Raw genomic sequence first — 25,629 nt, forward strand, 5'->3', positions numbered from 1 at the left:
CCCAGTATTATGAGATTCCCTTTGTCTCATAGTGAGTTTCACTAAAAATAAAAGACACAGGGTTCCCTCTTAGCCACTTCCCATTTCTGAGTTTTTCTGTGACTTCTGTCCCACTGTAAGATCTCCCTTACATTTGAACTCCCGCATCATCACAGGGTCAGGCTCCTTCAGTCCTGGACATCAGGTACTCTTCCCCACTGTGTCCCGGACATCAGCCCATGTGCACTTCTAACTGCTGACTTTTCCACTTCAGATACAAATCATGAACAAGAAACTCGATCTGAGTCATGTGTCGTCAAAATGTGGATCAAAGGATAATATCCATCACAAGCCAGGTAAATATCTGAGAGTGACAGCAGACTGATCACAGTCCCATATCTAGGGGTTTAGGGGAAGGGGAGAGAGGTAGAGACATATGGATATTCCTCCTTATTGTTCCAGCTGCATGTTGGCTCTCAGTGATGTGTGTACCTTCAGTACCTTTGACCATCAACTCCAACCAGTCTCTCACTATTCAACAAAGTCTTCTGTTCTGTGCACCAATGCAGCCAACATCATCTATTTGGGATGCGTGGTCTTGACCCAGAAAGTCAACAGTTCTTTTCCTCCCACAAATGCTCTTAATCCCTCCACTTTTTGGCTAGCTGCTCTGGTTCCCATTACCCTGCCAAATTGGTTGAAACCCTCCTGGGTAGCATCAACAAACCTCCTGGCCAGGATATTGCAGACAATACAGAGATCGAGGCATTGTGGCTAGCAATTACAGCAGGATATAGATCAGTTACAGATATGGGTGGAGAAATGGCAGATGGTGTTTAACCCAGCCAAATGTGAAGTGTTGCACCTTGTGGGTCAAATGTAAAGGTACAGTATGCTTGTAATGGCAAGGCCTCACCTGGTCTCTCCTGCACCCTAAGTACCATCTCTTTAGTCAAGAAAGCACCACTATAAGAAGGCTGTTGAGGGTTGGAGAGGGTACAGAAGACGTTTACCATGATACTGCCTGGATTAGATGACATGTTATAAGGAGAGGATGGACAAACCCCTGGTTTAGAGGGATATGGGCCAAACAGGCCAATAGGACTAGCATAGATAGACATTTTGGTTGAACATGGACGAGCTGGGCTTCAGTGCTGTATAACTTTCTGAATGTCATATCTTAAGAGAGGGAGGAAAGTCATGTCCAAGAAAGGAAGAACAGACACAAACACAGTAGCATAGAATCAGCATAACACTGTTACAGTGCCAGTGATCTGGGCTCAGTTTTGCTACTGTACATTCTCCTCATGACTGCGCGGGTTTCCTCTGGGTGCTCTGGTTTCCTCCCACAGTCCAAAGACGTATGGGCTAGTAAGTTAATTGGCCATGGGGTTGTAATTGGGCTGGAAGGCCTGTTACCATGCTGTATCTCTAAAATAAATAAATAAAGCATTAGAAAAGAGACAGATTACTCAGAGTGAGCAAGCACTGACAGGTCAAGGTGGGAGAGTGAGTAGGCATTGTTTTGGGAGGAGTGAGAGTAGATAGACAATGAGCTGTCAGATGGAGAGAGTCCAGAGAGATAGAAAATGAGAGAGCACAGTATGTGAAATAGAGTAGAATGACCTGAGAGAAACTGAACAGACACAATAGGGGGCAGGAGTGAGAGCAGAGACGCTTTTGAGGGAGGAGACAACATATGCAGTAAGATGAAGCAGACATGTAAGTCTCCTCCCATCATCCCCCCCCCCCCCCCCCCCCAGCTTTTCAACAGAGTACAGGCTCAGCTTAGAAAAAGAGAGAGTAGGAGCAAGTTAAAAAGATTGTGGATTGCAGGTACATCTTATCAAGAGGGGCAGAGACAACATGGATGCATCAGAGAGAGTCAGACCTATCTTGGAGCAGAGTCATGTGAGGGACAAGGTGAGCAAATAGTTTTGAGAGGATGAGGATAACGGAGAGATGTCACAGGTTGACTGATAACAGTGACTCTGAATTTACTCCCTAACAGGTGGTGGAAACGTGGAGATCAAGTCACAGAAAGTGGACTTTAAAGAGAAAGCCCAGTCCAAGATCGGATCGATGGACAACATCACCCACACGCCAGGAGGTGGCACCAAGAAGGTGAGAAGCACTGTTAACTCAGACTAAACCCCACTGGGTATAATGTTAGCTGACACTGGCCATATACTCACCTGAATTCATGGAAATCTCCACCATGGAAGGCCTCCGATGGAGAAGATTACATTTCAAGACAAGAAGGCATCAATGGTATGGAAAATGAGCTGTGATCAGGCTCAATGGGTTGAATGGCCTACTCTGGCTTCAACTTTCTATTTATCAGGTAGGTGCTGTTAAGGAAGTGGGTAGAAGGTGACAGGGAGAGAGTGAGAGGTCCAAGTTGAGGCAGTGATAAGCCTACATTAAGAGGTTGGGGCACGTAGACCAGCAGGCGAAACAAAGACAGTTTCAGATTACAGGGAAGTCAGGTTTCTGTGACAAGTACAGGTTACAAGAACAGGTTCAGGAGATGGGTGCAGAGTAGAAGGTTCGGTAGAGAATACTTCGATTCTCATATTTCCTTATGAAACCGGAGAGCATTCTGTCCATCAAATCTATGCTGACTTTCAAAGCAATCCTATCGAAGCATTTCTTTATTTATTTGTGGAACTACTGATGCACTTACACATTAATATCCCCTGATTCTCCCACAACTTACAGTGGGCAATGTGGGAGGAACCCGCATGGTCACCAGGGAGAAAGTGCAAACTCTGCATAGACAGTGCCTGGGTCACGAGCTGTGAGGCATTGTGCCAGCAGTTGTATCCTGCTTCAGGATATGGAAATGGAGAGCAGCAGGATATAGAGACTGAGACCGAGTTGTAGATATCAAAGGCAGTTTACTAGGGATAGAGTGGGATGTAGATCAGGTGGTGGAGCAGTGGGATAGGATTTAATTCAGACAGGTATGGGGTAATACATTTTGGGAAGTCGTATGCTGGCAGGGCATATGGAGGAAATGGTAGTGATATTAGGAGTGTTGATGTAGAGGGCTACTTTGGGGCACAAATCCATAGTTACTGAAAATAGCAATACTAGTGGATAGAGTAGTGAAGAAGATAGTTTGTGTTCCAGCCATTGCAGGCCTAGGTGTTGAGTGTAAGAGTGAGAACTTCATGTTGAAGCAGCACAAAACATTCAAAGTATGATATCCAGTTCTGGACACCATACTACAGGACAGAAGTTGTAGCAATCGGGTGAATGTAGAAGAGATTTGCCAGGATGTTGCTGGATTGAAGGCCAGTAGGTACAAAGAGATTGAAGAGGCTGAGTTCTCAGTGGAACATAGGAGGCTGAGAGGTGACCTTGCAGAGATTTGAAAGTTGTGAGGGGCATAGATAGAGTGAAGACATAAGAGACTGCAGATGCTGGAATTTGGAGCTCCAGGTCAGGGAGCATCTGCGGAGGGAAAAGGACAATCGATGTTTCGGGTTGCATAATTTATTTATTTTGTAACAGTAATTTCTATGCCTCTGCACAGTACACTTAAAAAATAAATAAATAGTGCTGACAACAGCGAGTTAGTGTTTATGGACCATTCAGAAATCTGATGGTGGAGGAGGAGGAGTTATTCTTAAAATGTTGAGTGTGGGTCTTCAGGCTTTTGTACCTCCTCCCCGACGGTAGTAACATAGAGGACGTGTCCTGAATGTTGAGGGCTGCCTTCTTGAGATAGTACTTCTTGAAGATGTCCTCAATGGTGGGAAGCATTTTGCCCGTGATGGAACTGGGTGAGTCTATAACCTTCTACAGCCTCTTGCAATCCTGTGCAGTGCCCTCTCCATACCAAACTGTAATGCAACCAGTCTGAATGCTCTCCACTATTTCTGTAGAAATTTGTAAGAGCATTGGTGATGTGCTTTCTTCTGATTGCCGCGATAGATCCTCTGAGATGTTGACATCCATGAACTTGAAGCTGCTCACCCTTTCCACTGCTGATCCCTTAATCAGGACTTCTGTGCGTTCTCCCAAGTTTCCCTTCCTGAAGTCCACAATCATAGTTGGGCTGAAGTGTATGATGAGTGAACACTGCAGAGACATATACATGCTTTCACGGGTGTGTGAGGTAGTGGTGCTTCCTCATCTCCTGTGACCCAGCTTCACTCCTGACTTCCAGTATTGTCTGATTAAATTTCTCCCCACAGACACATGAGTTTTTCTGGGTGCTCTGGTTTCTTCACACACTACAAAGATCTGCCGGTGAGTTGATTAGCTGCTTGAAATTGCCCCTGCGTGTAGTGGGAAACAAAAGGGAGTTGATGGGTATATGAGAGAGAGAGAGAAAGTTCAGGGAAACAAAGGGGACAGTAGGTGTGGGGATGACTCCTGGGCATCTGGCACAGAACTGATGGACATGATTTAGAAATGGCACGAGTTACAGGAGGAGGGTCGCAGGTTATTGGTGGGAGGGGGGGTGGTGGTGAGGCTCCAGTGAGGGACAAGAAGAGACAAGTCAAAGGGGAAGGGCAAGTTACAGGATGTGGGGAGGTTAAGGGACAGGCAGGTTGCAGGAGGGAAATGGATCTCAGATTTCAGATTCATGTACTTGCTGCAGATAAAGTGAGTGAGAAGCCTGATATGGGAGAGAGACTAGCCCTTTGGCCAGGGCCATTCTGCCACTGATTGGATTCCCATCATTTTGTAATTGATATCCCATTGGTAATGAACTTTGCTTTGCTGAGTGATACTATCTTAGTCAAATGAGTGCCATTCAATACTGTCTCCTTTTTTAGTGAACAATGTCGATTGGCCGTGTTTTTTGAAGAGAATGTATTTTCTTATTTCTGCTCTTGCTCAGATGCAGTTTCCTTCTTTTCCCTAGATTGAATCTCACAAGCTGACTTTCCGTGAGTCAGCTAAAGCTCGTACAGATCATGGCGCAGAAATTGTCTACAAATCCCCAACCCCCTCCAATGAGGGCTCTCCCTGCCGACTCAGCAACGTGTCCTCCACTGGCAGCATCAACATGGAATCTCCACAGCTCGCCACGCTCGCTGACCAGGTCTCTGCCTCACTGGCCAAGCAGGGCTTGTGACTGTTGGTTTAAAGCAAGTTTGAAGTGTGCAACTGTCTAAACCGAGTTTGTGTCTGATCTTTCATACACTGCCTCTGGATTTGCTTGCATATCTGACCAGTTACAGACAGTGGTGCTTTGTTGTCTTTTGTGTGTTAATTCCTGATCTGCATTCTTTAGGCTTTTTGAGAAGTCTGGGACTTTAGAAGTAGCATGTCCCTTTATTTAGAGATTAGTGGTTAAAGTACAGAAATGGCTGAAACGTTCTGACTGGTACAAAAAAAAATTGAAACTTTTTCCAAGGGAAATAGTGGCCTTTATCTCAAGGGGCCTGAAACCCAGCAGTAGGAGCTCCCGGAAGTTGCACAAACCTCTGGTTTCAAGCCTGTCTTCTGTCCTAACTCTGCACTCAGTGGGGCTGGAAGGGCTCTGGAAGACTGAAGTGTTTGCTCATCAGAATGGTATTGAAGGTAAAGTGGTTGAATTGTGAGAACAGCTCATAGAGGCAAAGCTTGTACTCCCTACACTGTAGAAGATTATAGACAATAGACAGTAGGTGCAGGAGTAGGCCATTCGGCCCTTCTAGCCAGCACCGCCATTCACTGTGATCATGGCTGATCATACACAATCAGTACCCCGTTCCTGCCCTCTCCCCATATCCCTTGACCCCGCTATCTATAAGAGCTCTATCTAACTCTCTCTTGAATGCATCCAGAGACTTGGCCTCCACTGCCTTCTGGGGCAGAGCATTCCACATATCCACCACTCTCTGGGTGAAAAAGTTTTTCCGCATCTCTGTTCTAAATGGCCTACCCCTTATTCTTAAATTGTGGCCTCTAGTTCTGGACTCACCCATCAGCGGGAACATGCTTCCTGCCTCCAGTGTCCAATCCCTTAATAATCTTATATGTTTCAATCAGATCCCCTCTCATCCTTCTAAGTTCCAGTGTATACAAGCCCAGTCGCTCCAATCTTTCAACATATGACAGTCCCGCCATTCCGGGAATTAACCTTGTGAACCTACGCTGCACTCCCTCAATAGCAAGCGCGTCCTTCCTCAAATTTGGAGACCAAAACTGCACACAATACTCCGGGGGGGGGGGTCTCACCAGGGCCCTGTACAGCTGCAGAAGGACCTCTTTACTCCTATACTCAATTCCTCTTGTTATAAAAGCCAGCATGCCATTAGCTTTCTTCACTGCCTGCTGTACCTGCATGCTTGCTTTCATTGACTGATGTACAAGAACACCTAGATCTCGTTGTACTTCCCCTTTTCCTAACTTGACTCCATTTAGATAGTAATCTGCCTTCCTGTTCTTGCCACCAAAGTGGATAACCTCACATTTATCCACATTAAACTGCATCTGCCATACATTTGCCCACTCACAAAGTCAGGGTGTCCAAGTCACCCTGCATTCTCATAACATCCTCCTGACTTTTCACACTGTCACCCAGCTTTGTGTCATCAGCAAATTTGCTAATGTTACTTTTAATCCCTTCATCTAAATCATTAATGTATATTGTAAACAGCTGCGGTCCCAGCACCGAACCTTGCGGTACCCCACTGGTCACAGCCTGCCATTCCGAAAGGGACCCGTTAATCACTACTCTTTGTTTCCTGTCAGCCAGCCAATTTTCAATCCATGTCAGTACTCTGCCCCCAATACCATGTGCCCTAATTTTGCCCACTATTCTCCTATGTGGGACTTTATCAAAAGCTTTCTGGAAGTCCAGGTACACTACATCCACTGGCTCTCCCTTGTCCATTTTCATAGTTACATCCTCAAAAAACTCCAGAAGATTAGTCAAGCATGATTTTCCCTTCATAAATCCATGCTGACTCGGACTGATCCTTCTACTGCTATCCAAATGTGTCGTAATTTCCTCTTTTATAATTGACTCCAGCATCTTTCCCACCACTGATGTCAGGCTAACCAGTCTATAATTCCCTGTTTTCTCTCTCCCTCCTTTCTTGAAAAGTGGGACAACATTAGCCACCCTCCAATCAGCAGGATCTGTTCCTGAATCTATAGAACATTGGAAAATGATTACCAATGCGTCCACGATTTCTAGAGCCACCTCTTTAAGTACCCTGGGATGCAGACCATCAGGTCCCGGGGACTTATCAGCCTTCAGACTCAACAGTCTATCCAACACCGTTTCTTGCCTAATATAAATTTCCTTCAGTTCATCCTTTACCCTAGTTCCTTTGGCCACTATTACATCTGGGAGATTGTGTCTTCCCTAGTGAAGACAGATCCAAAGTACTTGTTCAACTCATCTGCCATTTCCTTGTTCTCCATAATAAATTCACCCGTTTCTGTCTTCAATGGCCCAATTTTGGTCTTAACTATTTTTTTGCTATTCACATACCTAAAGAAGCTTTTACTATCCTCCTTTATATTCTTGGCTAGTTTACCTTCGTACCTCATTTTTTCTTGGCGCATTGCCTTTTTTGTTATCTTCTGTTGCTCTTTAAAAGCTTCCCAGTCCTCCGGTTTCCCGCTCATCTTTGCTATGTTATACTTCTTCTCTTTTATTTTTATACTGCCCTTTACTTCCCTCGTCAGCCACGGCCACCCCTTACTCCCCTTAGGATCTTTCTTCCTCTTTGGAATGAACCGATCCTGCACCTTCTGCATTATTCCCAGAAGTACCTGCCATTTTTGTTCCACTGTCTTCCCTGCTAGGGTATTGTTCCATTGAACTTTGGCCAGCTCCTCCCTCATAGCTCCATAGTTCCCTTTGTTTAACTGTAATACTGACACATCCAATTTTCCCTTCTCCTTCTCAAATTGTAGGTTAAAACATATCATATTATGATCACTGCCTCCTAATGGTTCCTTTACTTCGAGGTCCCTGATCAAATCCGGTTCATTGCACAACACTAAATCTAGAATTGCCTTCTCCCTGGTAGGCTCCAGTACAAGCTGTTCTAAGAATCCATCTCGGAGGCACTCCACAAACTCCCTTTCTTGGGGTCCAGTACCATTCTGATTCTCCCAGTCTACCTGCATGTTGAAATCCCCCATGACAACTGTATCATTACCTTTGCGACATGCCAATTTTAACTCTTCATTCAACTTACACCCTACATCCAGACTGCTGTTTGGGGGCCTGTAGATAACTCCCATTAGGGTCTTTCTACCCTTAGAATTTCTCAGTTCTATCCATACTGACTCTACATCCCCTGATTCTATGTCCCCCCTCGCAAGGGACTGAATATCATTCCTCACCAACAGAGCCACCCCACCCCCTCTGCCAGTCAGTCTGTCCTTTCAATAAGATGTATATTCTTGAATATTCATTTCCCAGGCCCTGTCCGCTTGAAGCCATGTCTCAGTTATTCCCACAACATCGTACTTGCCAATTTCCAACTGAGCCTCAAGCTCATCTACTTTATTCCTTATACTTTGTGCATTCATATATAATACTTTTAATTTGGTACTCCCCTCTCCTTTCATATCAATTCCTATTTCACTTGGCCATACTGTATGATCTCTTCTTGAACTTTCTACTCCATTGATTCTGTTGTCCTTTTTAACTTTTCTTATTTTCACTTTCCCTTTAACTCCATCCTTATATTTCCAGTTCATCCCCTCCCCCCCCACTACTTAGTTTAAACACATCCGTGTTGCAGTGGCAAACCTGTCTGCCAGAATGCTGGTCCCCCGCCTATTAAGGTGCAACCCATCCCTTTTGTACAATTCATCCTTACCCCAAAACAGATCCCAGTGGTCCAAGAATGTAAATCCTTGCTTCCTGCACCAGTTCCTCAGCCACACACTCAGATCCATTATCTCCCTGTTCCTGCCCTCTCCAGCACGAGGAACTGGAAGCAAACCAGAGATAACCACCCTGGAAGTCCTGCTTTTCAGCCTTCTTCCGAGTTCTCTGAAGTCCCGCTGCAGAATGTCCTTCCTCTTCTTCCCGATGTCATTTGTGCCGACATGCACTACCACTTCCGGCTGTTCACCTTCACCCTTGAGGATTCCCTGCAATCGGTCCATGATGTCCTGGATCCTAGCACCAGGGAGGCAACACACCATCCTTAAATCTTGCCTGTTGCCGCAGAAACCCCTTTCCGTACCTCTTACTATGGAGTTCCCTACTACCACGGCTCTTCCTGATGTCTGACTCCTCGGCTCTGCTTCTGCACCAATTTTTGGCTCGCAGACCTGTCCGCCTCTCAGACTGGCAGTATCTTCTGTCCTGACAGCTTCCAAGAAGGTGAACCTGTTTATGAGAGGTACATCCCCTGGGGTCTCCTGTACTTCAAGCATCCTTTCCTTCCTCATCGTCGCCCCCTTTCTCTCTTCCGGTATCCTCGGTGTAACGACCTCACTGTCGGTCCTGTCCAGAAAGCCCTCGTTTTCGTGGATAAACCTGAGGTCATCCAGTTCTTTCTTCAGTGCTGCAACATGCTCCTTCAGAAGCTGAATCTGGGCACACTTTCCACAGCTGTAGCAGCCGGGGGCACCATCAGTGTCCCTGACCTCCCACATCATGCACGTAGCACACTGAATCAGCTTAGCGGTCATATCTTCACGCTCTGCAATTGTGCCTGGCGTAGTCTCCTCGCCGAAGACTCTCGAGCCAAAGACTAGCACTTTTCACACCAGGCACTTCCCTTGACCAGGCCGCTTCCCGACAGGCCGCTCCGCTAGAGCTCTCCCTCTTTTTATTTGCTTGAGCTTTGCAAGCTGCAAGGTCACCTGACCTCAATTGCCCAATCAGATTAGGTGATCTTATTGAAATATTTTTAAGGTGATGAAAGGGATAGAGCAATGGTGTGAAGTATTGGAATGAGAGCTAGGCTCTTCAGAGGTGGTGTCAGGAAACACTTCTACACACAGGAAGCCCGCAAACCCCTGGGAAGCTGCACCGGGAGAGCGAGGGAAGGGGAAGCAAAGGGGAACTGACTGTTTGATTTTCCTAGCTGCTGAGATCAATGGTTAGAGAACCAAGACAAAGGAATAAAGTTAATGTTAAAGCAATTAAAAGAGGAGCAGGTGACCTTTCTGTGTCTCTGTTCCCTGCCGGATAACTCTGCAGGTTTTTGGATTCATCCAGTGACAGGTTCAGGTTGGTCTCACCAGGAACCCATGTGCTCTCCTGAATTCCCAGTTCAGCAAATCCTCCACTTGACCTGCTGACTTGAATGCTAACCCTGTGGTCTTCTGCATTGTCAGTGTACCCACCCCGCTGGGATCTGCTGAAGTGGATCTCCTGGGGATTATTCTGATTTGGATTAGGAAGTGGTGTAGAGCCAAACAGAGGGTTGCTGCCTGAGGTCTCAGCTCCCATCACTGGTCCCAGGGAGGAACCTGAGCCACACTTCATGGTGGTCCCTCCATGCTCTAATGGCACAGTTGGCCTTTCACCATTTATAGCCCTGGCAAATTAGCTCAGTGTTTAACTTTGCCTAGTATTTATATGTTCTGTAATGAGTATGAGAGTACATTTCCAGATAGAAGTAAAAGCCCCAGATCTGACCTCCAGATCAGACCTCTTCTTGAATCCCCAACATAGGGAATTATTTTATCAATTCCTTAAATCATATTAAGCACCTTAATGAAGTCACCACTTTAACATCTATACCACGGGAATACAGATTTGTCAATGCTCCATTTAAACCATTTTAGCTCCATTACCATTCTGATAAATGTGGAGAAGATGTGGGAAATATCCTACTACCTTTTCCACTGGAAGTATAAGTTGCTTCTACAAAATCTGAAGCAGAGGTTTAACAGGGACCCACAGAGTAGGCCCCAGATTCAATGACCCTCTCTTCCCCAGTGACCTTTCCTTATCCTAGTCTGCCATAGTAATATTTTTCCTGCCACTCTCCTGTCCTATAGTGATAGAATTATACTCTATTTCAAAATGTCCTGCTAATGTAGGATTGATATTGTGATAATGAGTATGGAGACACAGTCAAGCTGGTGTTGCAGGAGGGTGCCAAATCATAGTTGAGGAGCAGGAGGGTCAGAGAGCGTACATACACACACAGCTTGTCTTAATTTCATTCCCTGTGAGGTCTAGAATCCGTGAGACTATAGTTGGGTTGCTCCCAGGCCTGAACTTCCTTTGCTGCTGCCCTGGTGAAGCCCAACCATCTCGTTGTTCATGAATGCCTTCACTTATCTCTCTTGTTCGTTACAGTCCTGCTGCCAATGACCTTATCACTTGATTTCGTTCGCTGTTTGGACCTGATCCCCAATGGTACCACTGCCTTTGACCATAACTGTTGGTCATATTACTGATTCACCTTGCTGATTGATCTTGCTGCCCAGTGATATTGTTAGTTTATAACTGCGCTGTGTTCACACCAGCATTGCTTCACTGGTCTGGACCCCATTCCTGGATCCCACTACCCAGAATCTCATTGATTGCTTCCTGCCCATTCATCACACTACCCTTTGATCACATCTCCTTATTCATATCATCCATTTATCAATGCCCATCGTTCTCACTGCCCATGCACCATCCTTTGATTATGTTGCTTCACTGGTGATGACTGTCCAGTCACCTTGCTATTCTGATCCCTTTACCTGTTGGTCTCCCTCTCTTGCCGCAAATTGACCTCTGTCCATTGATCTTGTCTCTCGGTATTGTTGCCCTTTGATCTTGCTGCCTATTGGCTTTGCCGCACAATTAGGGGGATGTCAGGGACTGCAGATGCTGGAATCTGGAATGACAAACAATTAGTTGGGAGATCTCAGCTGGTCCAGCAGCAATTTTGGGTTGGGGGTGAAAAACCCTGATGCAGTCCATTGATGTCCTGGGCATTAATCTTGTCATTGAGCTCTCCGATTACAATGTTTAAAAGGCATTTAGATAGGTTCTTAGATAAGAACTGTTTAGAAGGATGCAGGCAAATGGGACTACCTCATATAGACACCTTGGTTGCCATGATGAGTTTCCGTGTTGTATAACTGACTGTTGACTGATCTAATATAGCTTCATCAAGTACATTATCCTTCAATTTCAGTTCTACCTGGCCTTTGTTTCCACTGGGCATGCTACCATCGTTCTCACAATGTGCTGCTCTTATTTTTCCCAGGGTTGAAATGTCTAATGTCAGATGGCATGCATTTAAGATGAGAAGGGGTAATTTCAAAGGAGATGTGAGGAGCAATTTGTTTAGGGATTCTTAAGAAATATTTAGATAGGCACATGAATGTGAGGAAAATGGAAAGATGCAGACATTGTGTAGGCACAAAGAGATTAGTCTGACTGTTGTCTTCGGTCTCACTATCTGTGGATCTCACTGTTCCTCTCAATCCCTGCCCACCCCATCCCCTATTAATCTCTTCTATTTATATCTCTGTGTTCCCCACATTCTTTCAGCTGGCCTCACTGGTTTTTCACAGTCGGATCACTATAACAGACCTTTTTTCGCCCTATAACTTACAGTCTGCTCTGCAATGTAAAACTTACCTGTTTTCAGGAACTTTTCCAAGTTCTTGTAAGAGATTGTCTCCCTGAACTGTTAGCTCTGGTTCTTTCTCTACTGGAGCTGCTGAGAATTTTAGACAGACAAAGCAACAAAGACTCCAGGATGACAAGAGAGGGTAAAATTGTTCTGCCTCCAATATTTGATGAAAGAGTTCCAAAGACTCTTGGTCCTCAGAGAAAATTTTGCCTAATTTACTGTAGGTGAGCAACCTTTTATTGTTAAAATATTTTTTAGGAGTGCAACAATGATCATCTCACAAGAGAAGGCCTCTGTATCCACCTTGTCATCCCCTCTCACTCTGAATCTAGCAAACACCAGCCTGAATAGTTCAGTCTACCCTGTGAGACAACAGCCCGTACACTGAGCCTCCTCTGAATTGCTCCTGGACACAGCACTGCTGATGTGGTCCAATCACTGCCCTTTAAAACTGAAGCAGAACCTCACTACCTTGGATTCAATGCCCCTGGCAATAAATGACATCTTTGTTAGTTTTCCAAATCACTTGCTGCATCTGAATCTTTGTAAAGGAGATGCCCAGATCTCTTGGCAACCCAGAGCTCTGACCACCTCCAGCAGGTCACCCCTCAGCCTCAGGTTTTGGCCCATCAAATCCCTCATGATCTCAATACTCATTGATCCACATTGCCTAAAAATGTTCTAGCTCATCAGTTGAGGGATCTCTTTCCATCACTAACCATTGATTTCTTGGTCATTTGCCATTAGTGTTCCCACCCCCCAAGGAGGAGACACTCCACTTAACAAAGTAGTTTATTTTACTTTTTAATAATATGCATTTAAAGTTAGACAAGTAATTCTTGGCACACACTTAATACTCAGAGGATTTCTAACTTGTAAAAATGTTCAAATTACAAAAGATTTATAAACTACAAAGGATTACAAAATGCAAAAATTAAAAGAACGTACCAACGAGTTGCAGATAAACAAAATCTGAAGCATGAGGAATAAATTCTAGTTCTGCCTCCTGTGATTCTCTTGTTATTCCTAACAATTCTCCTTCTAGTAAAGTTTAATGGCAGTTGGGTGACCAATGTAAGATGCATTACCACCACCTACTGAGCTGGAGTGTGGAGCAAAGAGACAAGTAGCATCCCCACTTTAATTGCCGCTCAAGAATAAAAACTCAAATAATATCAAAAAGTTGAATGCTTTTCAGAAAGTCAAATACACATTACAATGACAGTGACACCCTGACAAACTTTCCATGTTAAACTGTTTCTGTCCCAAAGATCTCAATTTAGCAATTCAATGTTTCCTTTGCACCTCATAGGAACTGCATTTAAACAATCTATGCTGCACTGTTTCTTGACAAGTTCACTCCCTAAAAATAGCCGTAGCACGCATATTAATTCTGAACAGGGAATTATTCAGCCTAGTATGTCCAATACGTAACAGTAAGTATAACTTATTCTCTCCTTTTATACCCATCTCCCAGTCGAGTTCCCACCATCCTCTGAATGTTGTATAAATCCTGTCCTTTCTTTTCCTTATCCCAAATTTGTTGCCACAGTGATGAGATGGACTTTCTTAGTTACGGATTTCACCTCTCCCTTATGCAAAGGCACCCTTATGAATGTATATCCCTGATTTTCAGTGACCGCTTGGAAAGAATGTCTGCCTTGTCGTTTCCTTCAACCCCAACCTGGGCAGGGTCCCATAGAAAATGTGCACACAAGCCTGGACACTGCTGTCTTAACAGATGTTCATAGAAGAATGTCTGGCCTACAATCTGAAGTATCTGTTTAAATAGATGTGAAGACCAAGAACGAATCAGAGCACAGAGGTATGTAATCAGGGTGTACTTCTTCCACCCATTCCAAGGCTAAAATGATAGCAGCCATCTCAGACGTCAATAATAGTCTGATTGTCTTTTCATAATTGTCACCTGAAACTTTGGAGCACAAACAGAAACACCTGAACGACATTCCTAACAATTCTAACTGCTTTCTAGCATTTGTACTGTCTTACCTCTAATTGAAATCCCCTGTGTCAATTCCATTCATCAGGCCAGGAGAATGCAATGTTTAATTAGGCCTAAGTGGGCTCCATTATTTCTCTTGATACCTCATTGTTCACATGTTTACAACAAGAGGCTGAGCAAGGAATTTTGGTTAGAAGTTTAACTTTGTTGAAAGCAACTTTTTGACCCTGGAAAGGTCATGCTGCTGTGCCAGAAAGCTGAGGTTAGCAATAAGTCTCTTTGTCCCTGGAAAGTGACTGTCTATTACACAGTGAACATTTAATAGTCTGAATTTGGAGTTCTCATGTTCTTTGATCTCATGGTGTGCTGGTATATTTATCCAGTGATCTCGCCATCCATGCATCCATTGAAAGTGGCGCCCATTAGCCAGCTCTTTGAACCTGCCACCTATTGGTCCCAGTGTCATTTGGTCTCACTGTTCGTTGATGTAAAAGCCCACAGATCTCAATGTTCTTTGGTCATACTCTCTCGACATTATCCTACAGAGACTTCTTTGTGTTATGTACTTGATCCATCATCTTCACTGATGGTTGGATCTCAGGTGATCTTAACCACAGTGACTTTAGATCTTTCTGTTTTGATATCACTGAACTAACTTATTTACTTACAATGATAGACCAATACCATTCAGCCCAGTGTCCAGACCAGCTCCCAGTAATCCCATCATTCCCATTCCATATTTCCCTGTGGCTTTGCACTTCTTTCTCTGTCATGGTCTCTACAATTCTGCACTGTAGTGCAATGACATTGGCCATTTAAAATATCAACACATCTTTGGGATGTGGGAGGAACCGATAAACCCAGAAGAAACCCACACAGCCAGAGGGAACATGTGCAAATGACCCAGAGTCGGCCCCAAAGATCAGGATGGAAGTTCAGGTCACTGGAGCTGAGGTAGCAGCACTACCTTGCACCCCATTTTCCCAGACAATTAAATTCACCATCACTGTCCAATTTATTTCTGTTGCTCATCACCCAGTTATTCTGTTGTACCTTGGTCTCATTGCCTTTGAATTATTCTGGCCACCTACGTGCTTCTCACTCACTCTCAATCTACACTAATGTCCATCACTGCCCCTCTGTTCCCTCCTACTGATCCCTGTCTGTTGATGTCCATATCCTCTGATCTCCATCCACTGTCCATGGCCTCTAACTCCATTGATCTCATTGTCCATTGCTCATATGTTGATACCACTGTTCACTGATCTAACCTTCTGCCCACTGATGTCTCTCCCTCTTGCCCTTAGTGCCCATTCACTGCACAGAGTGTATTGACCTCAGTCTGTCTGATTTCACTGTTCATTGATCTCCCAGTCCATTGATCTCACTATCTCTGCATCTCACTACCCGCTGCTGACTGGCTGTTCATTGTCCTATCCAGTGATGTTGTGCATTGATCTTGCTGCTTTGCCCAACAAGCCAATCAACCCATCTCTACCTTCCTGCAGTCAAGGGCTTTCCACCTCACTTCCAAACACCTGTCAATTCAGTAACATTTGTAAATGTCTTTATCATTTACGACTAAATAATTAACAGAGTCAGACAGCACAAAGGAGGCCCTTCAGCCCACCATCTCCATGCTGACCATGAGTACCCATAAAACATAGGAGCAGAATTAGGCCATTTGACCCATTAAGTCTGCTCCGCCATTCCATCATGGCTGATCCATTTTCCCCTTATCCCCAATTTTCTGCCATCTCCTCATATTCCTTCATGCCCTGACTAATCAAGAATCTATCAACCTCTGCCTTAAATATACCCAATGCCTTGGCCTCCACAGCTGCCTTTGCAACAAATTTCACACTCCCTGGCTAAAGAAATTCCTCCTCATCTCCATTCTATTCTGAGTTTGTCCTCTCTGGTACTAAACTCCCCCACTACAGGAAACTTCTCTGTATCTATTCTATCGAGGCCTTTTGCCATTCGATAGGTTTCAATGAGATCCCCCCTCATTCTTTTCAATTCCAGTGAATGGAGGCCCAGAGCCATCACACGCTCTTCATATGAGAAGCCTCTCAATCCCAGAATCATTTATTCTAATTAACCCATTTATTCTAATCCAATTTGCCACCCTTCTCTTCCTTGGTGACCTAGAGACTTAAATGTTGTGAGAGTCTCTCCCTCCACCACTTCAGGCATTCCAGATTCCAAATATCTCTGTGTTAAGAAAGTTCTTCCTCAAGTTCCTCTACTTCTTGACACTTCCACCATGGGGAGAAGTTCCCCACTATCTACACCTATATGCCCCTCATTTCTGAGAGCTGCTGCACCCTCTGGGCCTGCCATCGCCCCGAGATAGGCTGCAACTAACTGATCAGTTCCACCCATAGTTAATATGAAACCCTCAGTGATTTTGTCGCTGCGTCTGAGAGATTGATTCATCAGGTGTGTGTCAGACACTGTGCCTCTGGTCTCTGCCTAGAGATAACCCGTAAGAAAGTGCAGCAAACATTCTATGGATTCTTTCCTGGGATGTGGGTATCCTCCTGTGAGGAGGCGATAGGCACACTGGAAGAATGAGAGGTGAAATATACAAACTTCCCAAGCTCAACAATGTTTGTTCTCATTGAGGTGGGCAGAACCAGAAGGAGGTTGGCCATTTAGGGCTGAGATGGGAAGAAATTTCTTCACTCGGGGTGTGGTGAATCTTAGGAATTCTGTGCCCCCTGAAGGCTTGGTGACTGAGGGATGAATAATGTCAGGATATGGGATCAGTGCAGGCAGGTACAGCAGTGATTTCACTGAGTAACAGCTGATGTAATCAGCCAGTGGTGGCATTTTCCAAAGTCAGAAGCTCCATCCGCCAGTGTCAGATTGATCTCATCATACAACCTTTGTCATCGAATCCAAAATGTCTGGTCTGTCTGATAATTTCTCGGCAGTCGATAACTCTGTATTAACTTGGGAGCTGAAGTTGGCTCTTTGCCTTATGATTAGGATGTACTGCAGACTGGCTCAGTTGGCAGTGGGTGAGACTGGGTGAAGTTGAGGGAATGGCTGAGCTAGCTGTTCCCAACCAACAAATCCTGTCTAGATATGGCAGGTGACAGAGAAACTAACCCAGTGAGTCTCACTGTGCATGTTGAGGGCAAGTGTTATTCAGGCCAACCGACCTCTGGGGCAGTGACACACTGATCAAAGACAGGATCAGGGCATCCAAGGAGATTTTGTGTTACAATTGTCAGGTTCCAAATTTCTTGAAAAGGGCTGAGAACTTGGAAAACTGATCCCGTAAAGGACCTTCCTGCTTATTCCCATGCAGCTTTCTCTGGGACAAGTGCCAACGTGAAAGTGATGTTGTGGTAGTGTACGTTGTTTCTTAACGCTTACTCTTTAAGATGTGATGAGGTGGTAATTTAATCCCAATGGCAGCATCTTTGCTAATGTTCAGTGGCTTTGCTTCTTGTCTGTGACTGCTCAATGCTGTAACTATGATTCATTGGTTTAGATTGATAATTGTGGCTGTAACAGTTTGGAAATAAAGTCTGTGTTCCAAACCTCTTGATTTTCTGTCCATCTCCACCACTCACAGACCCCCCCACCACCCCTAATGTGAAACATCACGTCTAAGTATTCACTCATCAGAGCTTTTTGTAAATTTAAAATTGAGGGGGGGATGTTGCTGGGGCTATTTGAATTAAAGGGTAGGAAATGCACCAAGGAGGAATTCAGCAGCAGATGCTAAAGAGGTCAAATAGATTATCAGAACAGAAGTTCATTCCCTCACTTGCTTCACACTTTGTCAACCCAGATGACAGAAATTCTTGACCAGGTTTTTATCACCTCTGATTTTAACTCCTTCAGTTTTCCTAAGCTCTATGAACCCCCTGAGTTCCACATACCCCTCTAATTCTAGCCTCAGACTCAACATTCTGCCTCTGGCAGAGCTCCACCTTTTAAAGCCTGGAATTCCTTCCATATATCCCCCTCTCTCCCTCCTCATCCCCCTCTCTTCCCATCTATTTCTCTTTGCATATCTCCATTTTCATCATTAACTGTCTCATTTTCATCCTCCTCCCTCTTTGCTTGTTTCATCTCCCTCTCTGGCCCATCTCTCTCATTCTTACCCTTCCAATCGCTCTCTCCTACCCCATTTCTCTTTTGCATTCCCTCCCTCCCCACCTCTATCTCTCCCACCAGTCCCCTCTATCTGCTTCTTTCTCCCCATCTTTTTCTCCCCTTCTCTCTATCTCTTCATGTCCACCTATTTTTCTCTCTCTCCCTCTCTCCTCCCCTCTGTGTGACTGTTTCTCTCCTCCCAAGGACCATGGGTGCAAGACATATCATTAACATCAATGTTATTGCTCTCATTGGACGTGGCAGTTGGATTCTGAAGCTTTGAACTGTTCTGAAGTAGTTGAAACCTGTACAAACCAGCCCTGTCTCTGCAAGGCTGAGACCACATCCCTGCAGAAGGTAGGTGGGTGGTTGTGGTTAAGCTATTGGCAAGGTTGGGAATCTTTCTGGGAAATCAGGAAGGAGAGACACAGGGGAAACAGTAAACTAGTCATTAAAATAATCAGAATGCGAAAATAAATTCAGAGACAAATGAGATCAAAGTATTGAAAAATGAAAATTTCAACTGAAAGGCACTGTATCTGCTCACATTTTCACAAGGTAAGTGAATTAACACACAAATAGTCAAACACATCAATGTTATTGCCATCATTGGAATGTGGAGGCAGGCTGATCAACACAGAGAACAGATATTCCACGGGATTCAACATTTAGTAGACAGGCTGAGGTGCTGGCGTCATTTCTGCATCAGTTACTGATAAACTCACTGTGGCAGATTATGTCGTAAATTGGAATTAGTTGAATTGAACAAAGGAACAGCAATTAGCAGAAGATATTTAAGTACCATTAGTGATGAAGTCAGGCATATAGCACAGAGAAAGGACCTTCATGTCCATAACAACCATCAAGATAATAATCCATTTAGTAACCCTATGTGCCTTGGTGATTCAAGTGATTGTCTAAATCAGTTTGGGTTGTTGTAAGCATACCTGCCTGCACCACCTTCTCAGGCAGTGCATTCTAGTTTGTAACCACCTTCTGATTAAAAATAATCCTCAGCTCTCAACCCTCAACCCTCAACTTAAACCTACAATATACCTTTTGGTTTTAGCTGTCTCCTTTATGTGGAAATATTTCTCACTATCTACACTACTGATTGTCCCCCATAATATGACATCAGGTTCCTCAGAGGACTTGGAGAGTAGAAAATGCTGTTCTTTTATTCAAGAAGGAAAACAGGGATAATCCAGGTAATTATAGGCTAGTGAGCCTCACGTCAGTGGGAGGGAAGTTATTGCCAAAGATACTGAGGGATAGGATTTATGCATGTTTGGGAGGTGCAGCCTGTTTAATGACAGCATAGCTTTGTGTAGGGCAGGTCATGCCTTACCATCTTAAGTTTTTTGGGGAGGTAACAGAGAGGCTGATGAGGATAAGGTTGTAGATGTTATCTATGTAATGCACTGTAAGGATTCACAGCTAATGTAATAGCTTCAGTCCTGACGAAGGGTCTCGGCCCGAAACGTCAACAGTGCTTCTCCCTATAGATGCTGCCTGACCTGCAGCGTTCCACCAGCATTTTGTGTGTAATAGCTTCTCTGTAATATTTCACTGCTAAGGCTAATGTAATAGCTTCTTCTCTGTAATGTTCACTGCTGAGGTAACGGTTTCTCTGTAGCAACAACGTTTGGGTTATGGCTGGAGATAACAGGACTGTGGTATGCATGTTAGCCAATCAGGATTTTGTTGCTCTGTCCTGTGAATCTGGAAGGAGAGTTTCAGGGGCTTTTGCCAGAGAGAGATGAGAAGAGAAGATGCGAATGGAAAGATTTGGCAGACCGCCAGATGGGGTGGACTCAGAGCGAGGGTCCGAAGGGCAGCGACGATCTGAGGAGGTCGATGGTGAACGATCGACTTATCAGTGAGCTCCAACTTTGCGCATATGTCTGTTTAATAAGATTGGGCCCTTTTTTTTCTTTTTGTTTCTTTACTAACCATATAGTCAAAGTAAGAATTATAAAGCTTAATGGTTTAATCACATATTGTGTACTGTTTGTCATTTTGGGATACTGATTTGTAACGGGACACATCGCACAGCATCCACCCAAATGAGATTTCTTAAGTTTGGCCGGGCCAGGGGTTTTCACCCCCTATATTAAGCCACTAGCCGAAGCGAGAGTTATATCTATATGGATTTTAGTAAGGCATTGGATAAGGTCCTTCATGATTCAAAAGATCAAGATGCATGAGATCCAGAGTGAACTGCAATTTTGGATGCCCTTTGAAGAAAAAGTAGGGTTGGAAGAGTGTTCTAGCTGGAGGTACGTAACTAGTGGCGTTAGAACACTAGAATACTACAGCACAGTACAGGCCCTTCAGCTCTCGATGTTGTGCCGACCCATATATTCCTTTAAAAAAAGTACTAAACCCACACTACCCCGTAACCCTCTATTTTTCTTTCATCCATGTGCCTGTCCAAGAGGCTCTTAAATGCCCGTAATGTTTTAGCCTCCAGCACCATCCCTGGCAAGTCATACCCAGGCACCGATAACCCGCTGTGTAAAAAAAGAACTTACCCATTATGTCTCCCCTCCCTTAACTTTGTACATATGCCCTCTGGTATTTGCTATTTGTGCCCTGGGAAACAGATACTGGCTACCCACCCTACCTATGCCTCTCATAATCTTGTAGACCTCTATCAAGTCCCCTCTCATCCTTCTACGCTCCAAAGAGAAAAGTCCCAGCTCTGCTAACCTTGCCTCATAAGACTTGTTTTCCAATCCAGTCAACATCCTGGTAAATCTCCTCTGCACCCTCTCCATAGCTTCCACATCCTTCCTATAATGAGGTGACCAGAACTGAACATGATACTCTAAGTGTGGTCTCATAGAGATTTGTAGAGTTGCAATATGACCTCTCTACTCTTGAACTCAATCCCCCTATTAATGAAGCCTAGCATCCCATAGGCCTTCTTAACTATCCTATCAACCTGTGCAGCAACCTTGAGGGATGTATGGATTTGAACCCCAAGGTCCCTCTGTTCATCCACACTCTTAAGTAACCGACCATTAACCCTGTACTCAGCCCTCTGGTTTGTCCTTCCAAAATGCATCACCTCAGACTTATCCGGATTGAACTCCATTTGCCACTTTTCTGCCCAACTCTGTATCCTGTCTACATCCTCTTGTAACCTTCAACCACCTACAGCTCCATCCACAACTCCTCCAATCTTCGTGTCATCTACAATCTTACTCACCCATCCTTCCGCCTCTTCATCCAGGTCATTTATAAAAATAACAAAGAGCAGGGATCCCAGGACAGATCCTTGCGGCACTCCACTAGTCACCGACATCCAGGCAGAATATTTTTCTTCCACTACTACCCTCTGCTTTCTTCCTGTAAGCCAATTTTTTAATCCAAACAGCCAAGGTTCCACTGATCCCATGCCTCATGACTTTCTGGATGAGTCTCTCATGGGGGACCTTGTCAAATGCCTTGCTAAAATCCATTTAGACCACATCTACTGCCCTACCCTCATCAATTTCTTTTGTTACCTCTTCAAAAAACTCAATTAGGCTCATGAGGCACGATCTTCCCTTCACAAAGCCATGTTGACTATCCTTGAGTAGACTGTATTTCTCCAAATGTTCGTAGATCCTATCCTTAAGGATCCTTTCCAATAGTTTGCAGACCACCGATGCAAGACTCACCAGTCTGTAGTTCCCAGGATTCTCCCTATTACCTTTTTTAAACAAGGGAACTACATTTGCCATTCTCCAATCTTCTGGCACTACCCCTGCAGCCAAAGAGGATTCAAAGATCATAGCTACTGCTCCAGCGATCTCTTCTCTCACTTCCCACAGCAACCTGGGGTATATCACATCCGGCCCTGGGGACTTAGCAATCTTGATGTTTTTAAGAAGATGCAACACTTCTTCTTCCTTAATCTCCACATTGTCCAGCACACAGGCCTGTTCTATTTCAGCCTCACTCTGATCAAGGTCCTTTTCACTTGTGAATACTGAAGCAAAGTATTCATTTAGGATCTCCCCAACCTCCTCCGCCTCCAGGCACATGTTGCCCTCTTTATCCTTTAGTGGTCCCACCTTCGTTCTTGTCATCCTCCTGTTCTTCACATATGCATAGAACGCCTTGGGGTTCTCCTTAATCCTACATGCCAAGGCCTTCTCATGCCCCCTTCGAGCTCTCCTAAGTCCTTTCTTAAGCTCCTTCCTGGCTACCCTATATTTCTCATGAGCCCCTCCTGCTTCCTGCTTCTTATATCTAACATATGCTTCCTTCTTCCTCTTGATGAGTTGCCTCTCATGTTTTGTCAGCCATGGTTCCCTTTTCCTACCATTTTTTCCTTGTGCTGGGTTCAGGATAGGTTTGTCCCACTGAGACAAGTGGTCCCTAAACTTCCTCCACACTACTTCTGTGTTTTCACCCCTGAACATCTGTTTCCAATTTACTCTGGCTAGTTCCTGCCTCATCCCTTCATAGTTAGCCCTTTCCCAGTTATGCACTTTTCCATTTTGTCTGTTTTTATCCTTTTCCATAGCTATACTGAAGCTAAGGGAAATGTGGTCTCTCTCACCAAAATGCTCCCCCACCAAGAGGTCTGCCACCTGACCAGGTTTATTTCCCAGAACTAGATCCAGTATGGCCTCTCCTCTCATCGGCCAGTCCACGTACTGTGTAAGGACCTTGAACACACCTGACAAATTTAGCCCCATCTATCCCCCTTGCAGTCAGGAGGTGCCAGTCAATACGAGGGAAGTTGAAATCACCCATAACTACAACCCCATATTTCCTGCACCATTCTAACATCTGCCTGCTTATCTGCTCCTTGGTGTCCCGAGGGCTATTTGGGGACCTATAGACGTCTCCCAGCACAGATAGATAGATACTTTATTGATCCCTTCCTATATCTGACTTCCACCCACACCGACTCAATGGACACTTCCTCTGCAGTGTCCTCCCTTTCTACAGCCGTGATACTATCCCTGACCAGTAATGCTACTCCCCTCACCACCCTTTTCTATTCCCATCCTATTCCTCTTAAAACACCTAAACCCCGGTACCTGCATCAGCCAATCCTGCCCTTCCTCCAGCCAAGTTTCAGTAACGGCCACAACATCATAGTTCGACGTACCGATCCATGCTCTAAGTTCATGCTCTTTATTCCTAATACTCCTAGTGTTAAAATAGACACATTTCAACCCCTCTAACTGGTTACATTTATGTTTTGTCCCCTGCCTGTCCTTCCTCACCAACTCAGAACACATAGCATCATGCCCTTGTCCTTCTACCCTAATCTCTGCACTCACATTCTGATTCCCCCCCCGCCACCAAACTAGTTTAAATCCTCCCCAACAGCTCTAGCAAACCTGCCCACCAGGATATTGGTCCCTTTCCAGTTCAGGTGCAGCCCATCCTTTTTGTACAGGTCAGACCTTCCCCAGAAGAAATCCCAATTATCCAGCAATCTGAACCCCTGCCCCCTGCACCAACTCTTCAGTCACGCATTCATCTGCCATAACTTCCTGTTCCTACCCTCTCTGTCTCGTGGCACAGGCAGCAGTCCCAAGATTACCACCCTTAAGGTCCTGCTTTTTAACTTCTTTCCTAACTCCCTATATTCCTTCTTCAAGACCTCATCCCTACTCCTATCTATGTCATTGGTCCCCACATGGACCACGACATCCGGCTGCTTACCCTCCTGAGAATACTGAGAACTCGATCCGAGATATCACGGACCCTGGCACCAGGGAGGCAACAGACCATCTGGGATTCTCGATCTCTCTCACAGAACCTCCTATCTGTCCCCCTAACTATCGAATACCCTATCAGTACTGCTCTCCTCTTTTCCCTCCTTCCCTTCTGAGCTGAGGGTCCAGTCTCAGTGCCAGAGACGCAACCACTGCAACTTGTCCCTGGTAGGTCATCCCCACCAACAGTATCCAAAACGGTATACTTATTGTTGATGGGAACGGCCACAGGGGTGCTCTGCTCTTCCTGTCTATTCCCCTTCCTGCTCCTGACAGTCACTCAGTTACCTGTCTCCTGACTTTTAGGGGTGACTGTCTCCCTGAAAGTCTGGGAGTTCTGCAAGGATCAGCGCTGGACCTTGACTGTTTGTACATACTGTATATCAATGTGGATGGGTGGATTAGCAAGTTTGCAGATGACACCAAGATCGGTGAAGTTGTGGACAGTGTAAAGGACTGTCAAAGAATACAGTGGGATATAGATATGGGCAGAGAAGTGGAAGATGGAGTTTAATTCAGACAAGTGTGAGGTAATTGCACTTTGGAAGATCAAATGAAAGGGAAAAGTATGGTAGTCCTCTTAATTTCATAGAAATCAGAGGAATCTTGGGGTCCAAGTCCATAGTTCACTGAAAGCAGCTATGCAAATCAATAATGTACAGAATGCATATGGAATGCTTGCCTTCTTTTGGAGTGGTATTGAGTAGAAGAGTCATGCTGCCAGCTATATCAATCTTTAGTCAGACCGCACTTGAAGTATTGTATGCATTTCTGGCCACCCCATTATAGGAAGGAGGTGGAGACTGGAAAGGGCGCCGAAGAAGTTTACCAGGATATTACTTGGACTGGAGTAATTTTCCTGTGAGCATTCACAGTAAGTACAAAGAAATACAATAGAATCAATGAAAAACTGCAAACAACCAATGTGCAAAATACAACAAATTGAGCAAATACAAAAAAAACTAACATAAATAAGTACTAAATATTGAGGACCTGAGTTGTAGAGTCCTTGAAAGTAAGTATTGTAGAATCAGTTCTGCATTGGGGTGAATGAAGTTATCCCCTCTGGTTTAAGATCTTGATGGCTGAGGGATAAGAACTGTTTCTGAATCAGATGGTCTGGGTCCTGAGGCCCCACACATGGCTCTAGAAGTAGTCTTATTGCTGAAGCCTACAAATTTCTTTAAATGAAAGACTCACTCCTGCTCTTACTTTTTGTAACCAGTTGTAACCTATAGGTAGGTTTGGTAGATTTGTTGGGGATAGCTGGCAGGGTAATGGAAAATGGAGTGAAGGGGCTGTTGGTATACAAGTAGATGCAGTGTGC

General features: G+C 44.7%; 1 protein-coding gene across 5 annotated transcripts in view; it reads left to right on the forward strand.

Annotated features, from left to right (window-relative positions):
* The window catches only part of LOC140741084 (microtubule-associated protein tau-like), a 78,863-nt gene extending 60,852 nt beyond the window's left edge, over nucleotides 1-18,011 (forward strand). For all 5 annotated transcript variants that reach the window (XM_073070801.1, XM_073070805.1, XM_073070804.1 and 2 more), the window contains 3 exons: nucleotides 254-335; nucleotides 1,991-2,103; nucleotides 4,862-18,011. In XM_073070801.1, coding sequence (XP_072926902.1) covers nucleotides 254-335; nucleotides 1,991-2,103; nucleotides 4,862-5,074 — 408 coding nt within the window. In that variant the 3' untranslated portion in view covers nucleotides 5,075-18,011. The remainder of the gene's footprint in view (nucleotides 1-253; nucleotides 336-1,990; nucleotides 2,104-4,861) is intronic.
* The last annotated feature ends 7,618 nt before the right edge of the window (nucleotides 18,012-25,629 follow it).

The sequence above is a fragment of the Hemitrygon akajei genome, chromosome 18, assembly GCF_048418815.1.
Source record: "Hemitrygon akajei chromosome 18, sHemAka1.3, whole genome shotgun sequence".
Taxonomy (NCBI): Eukaryota; Metazoa; Chordata; class Chondrichthyes; order Myliobatiformes; family Dasyatidae; genus Hemitrygon; species Hemitrygon akajei.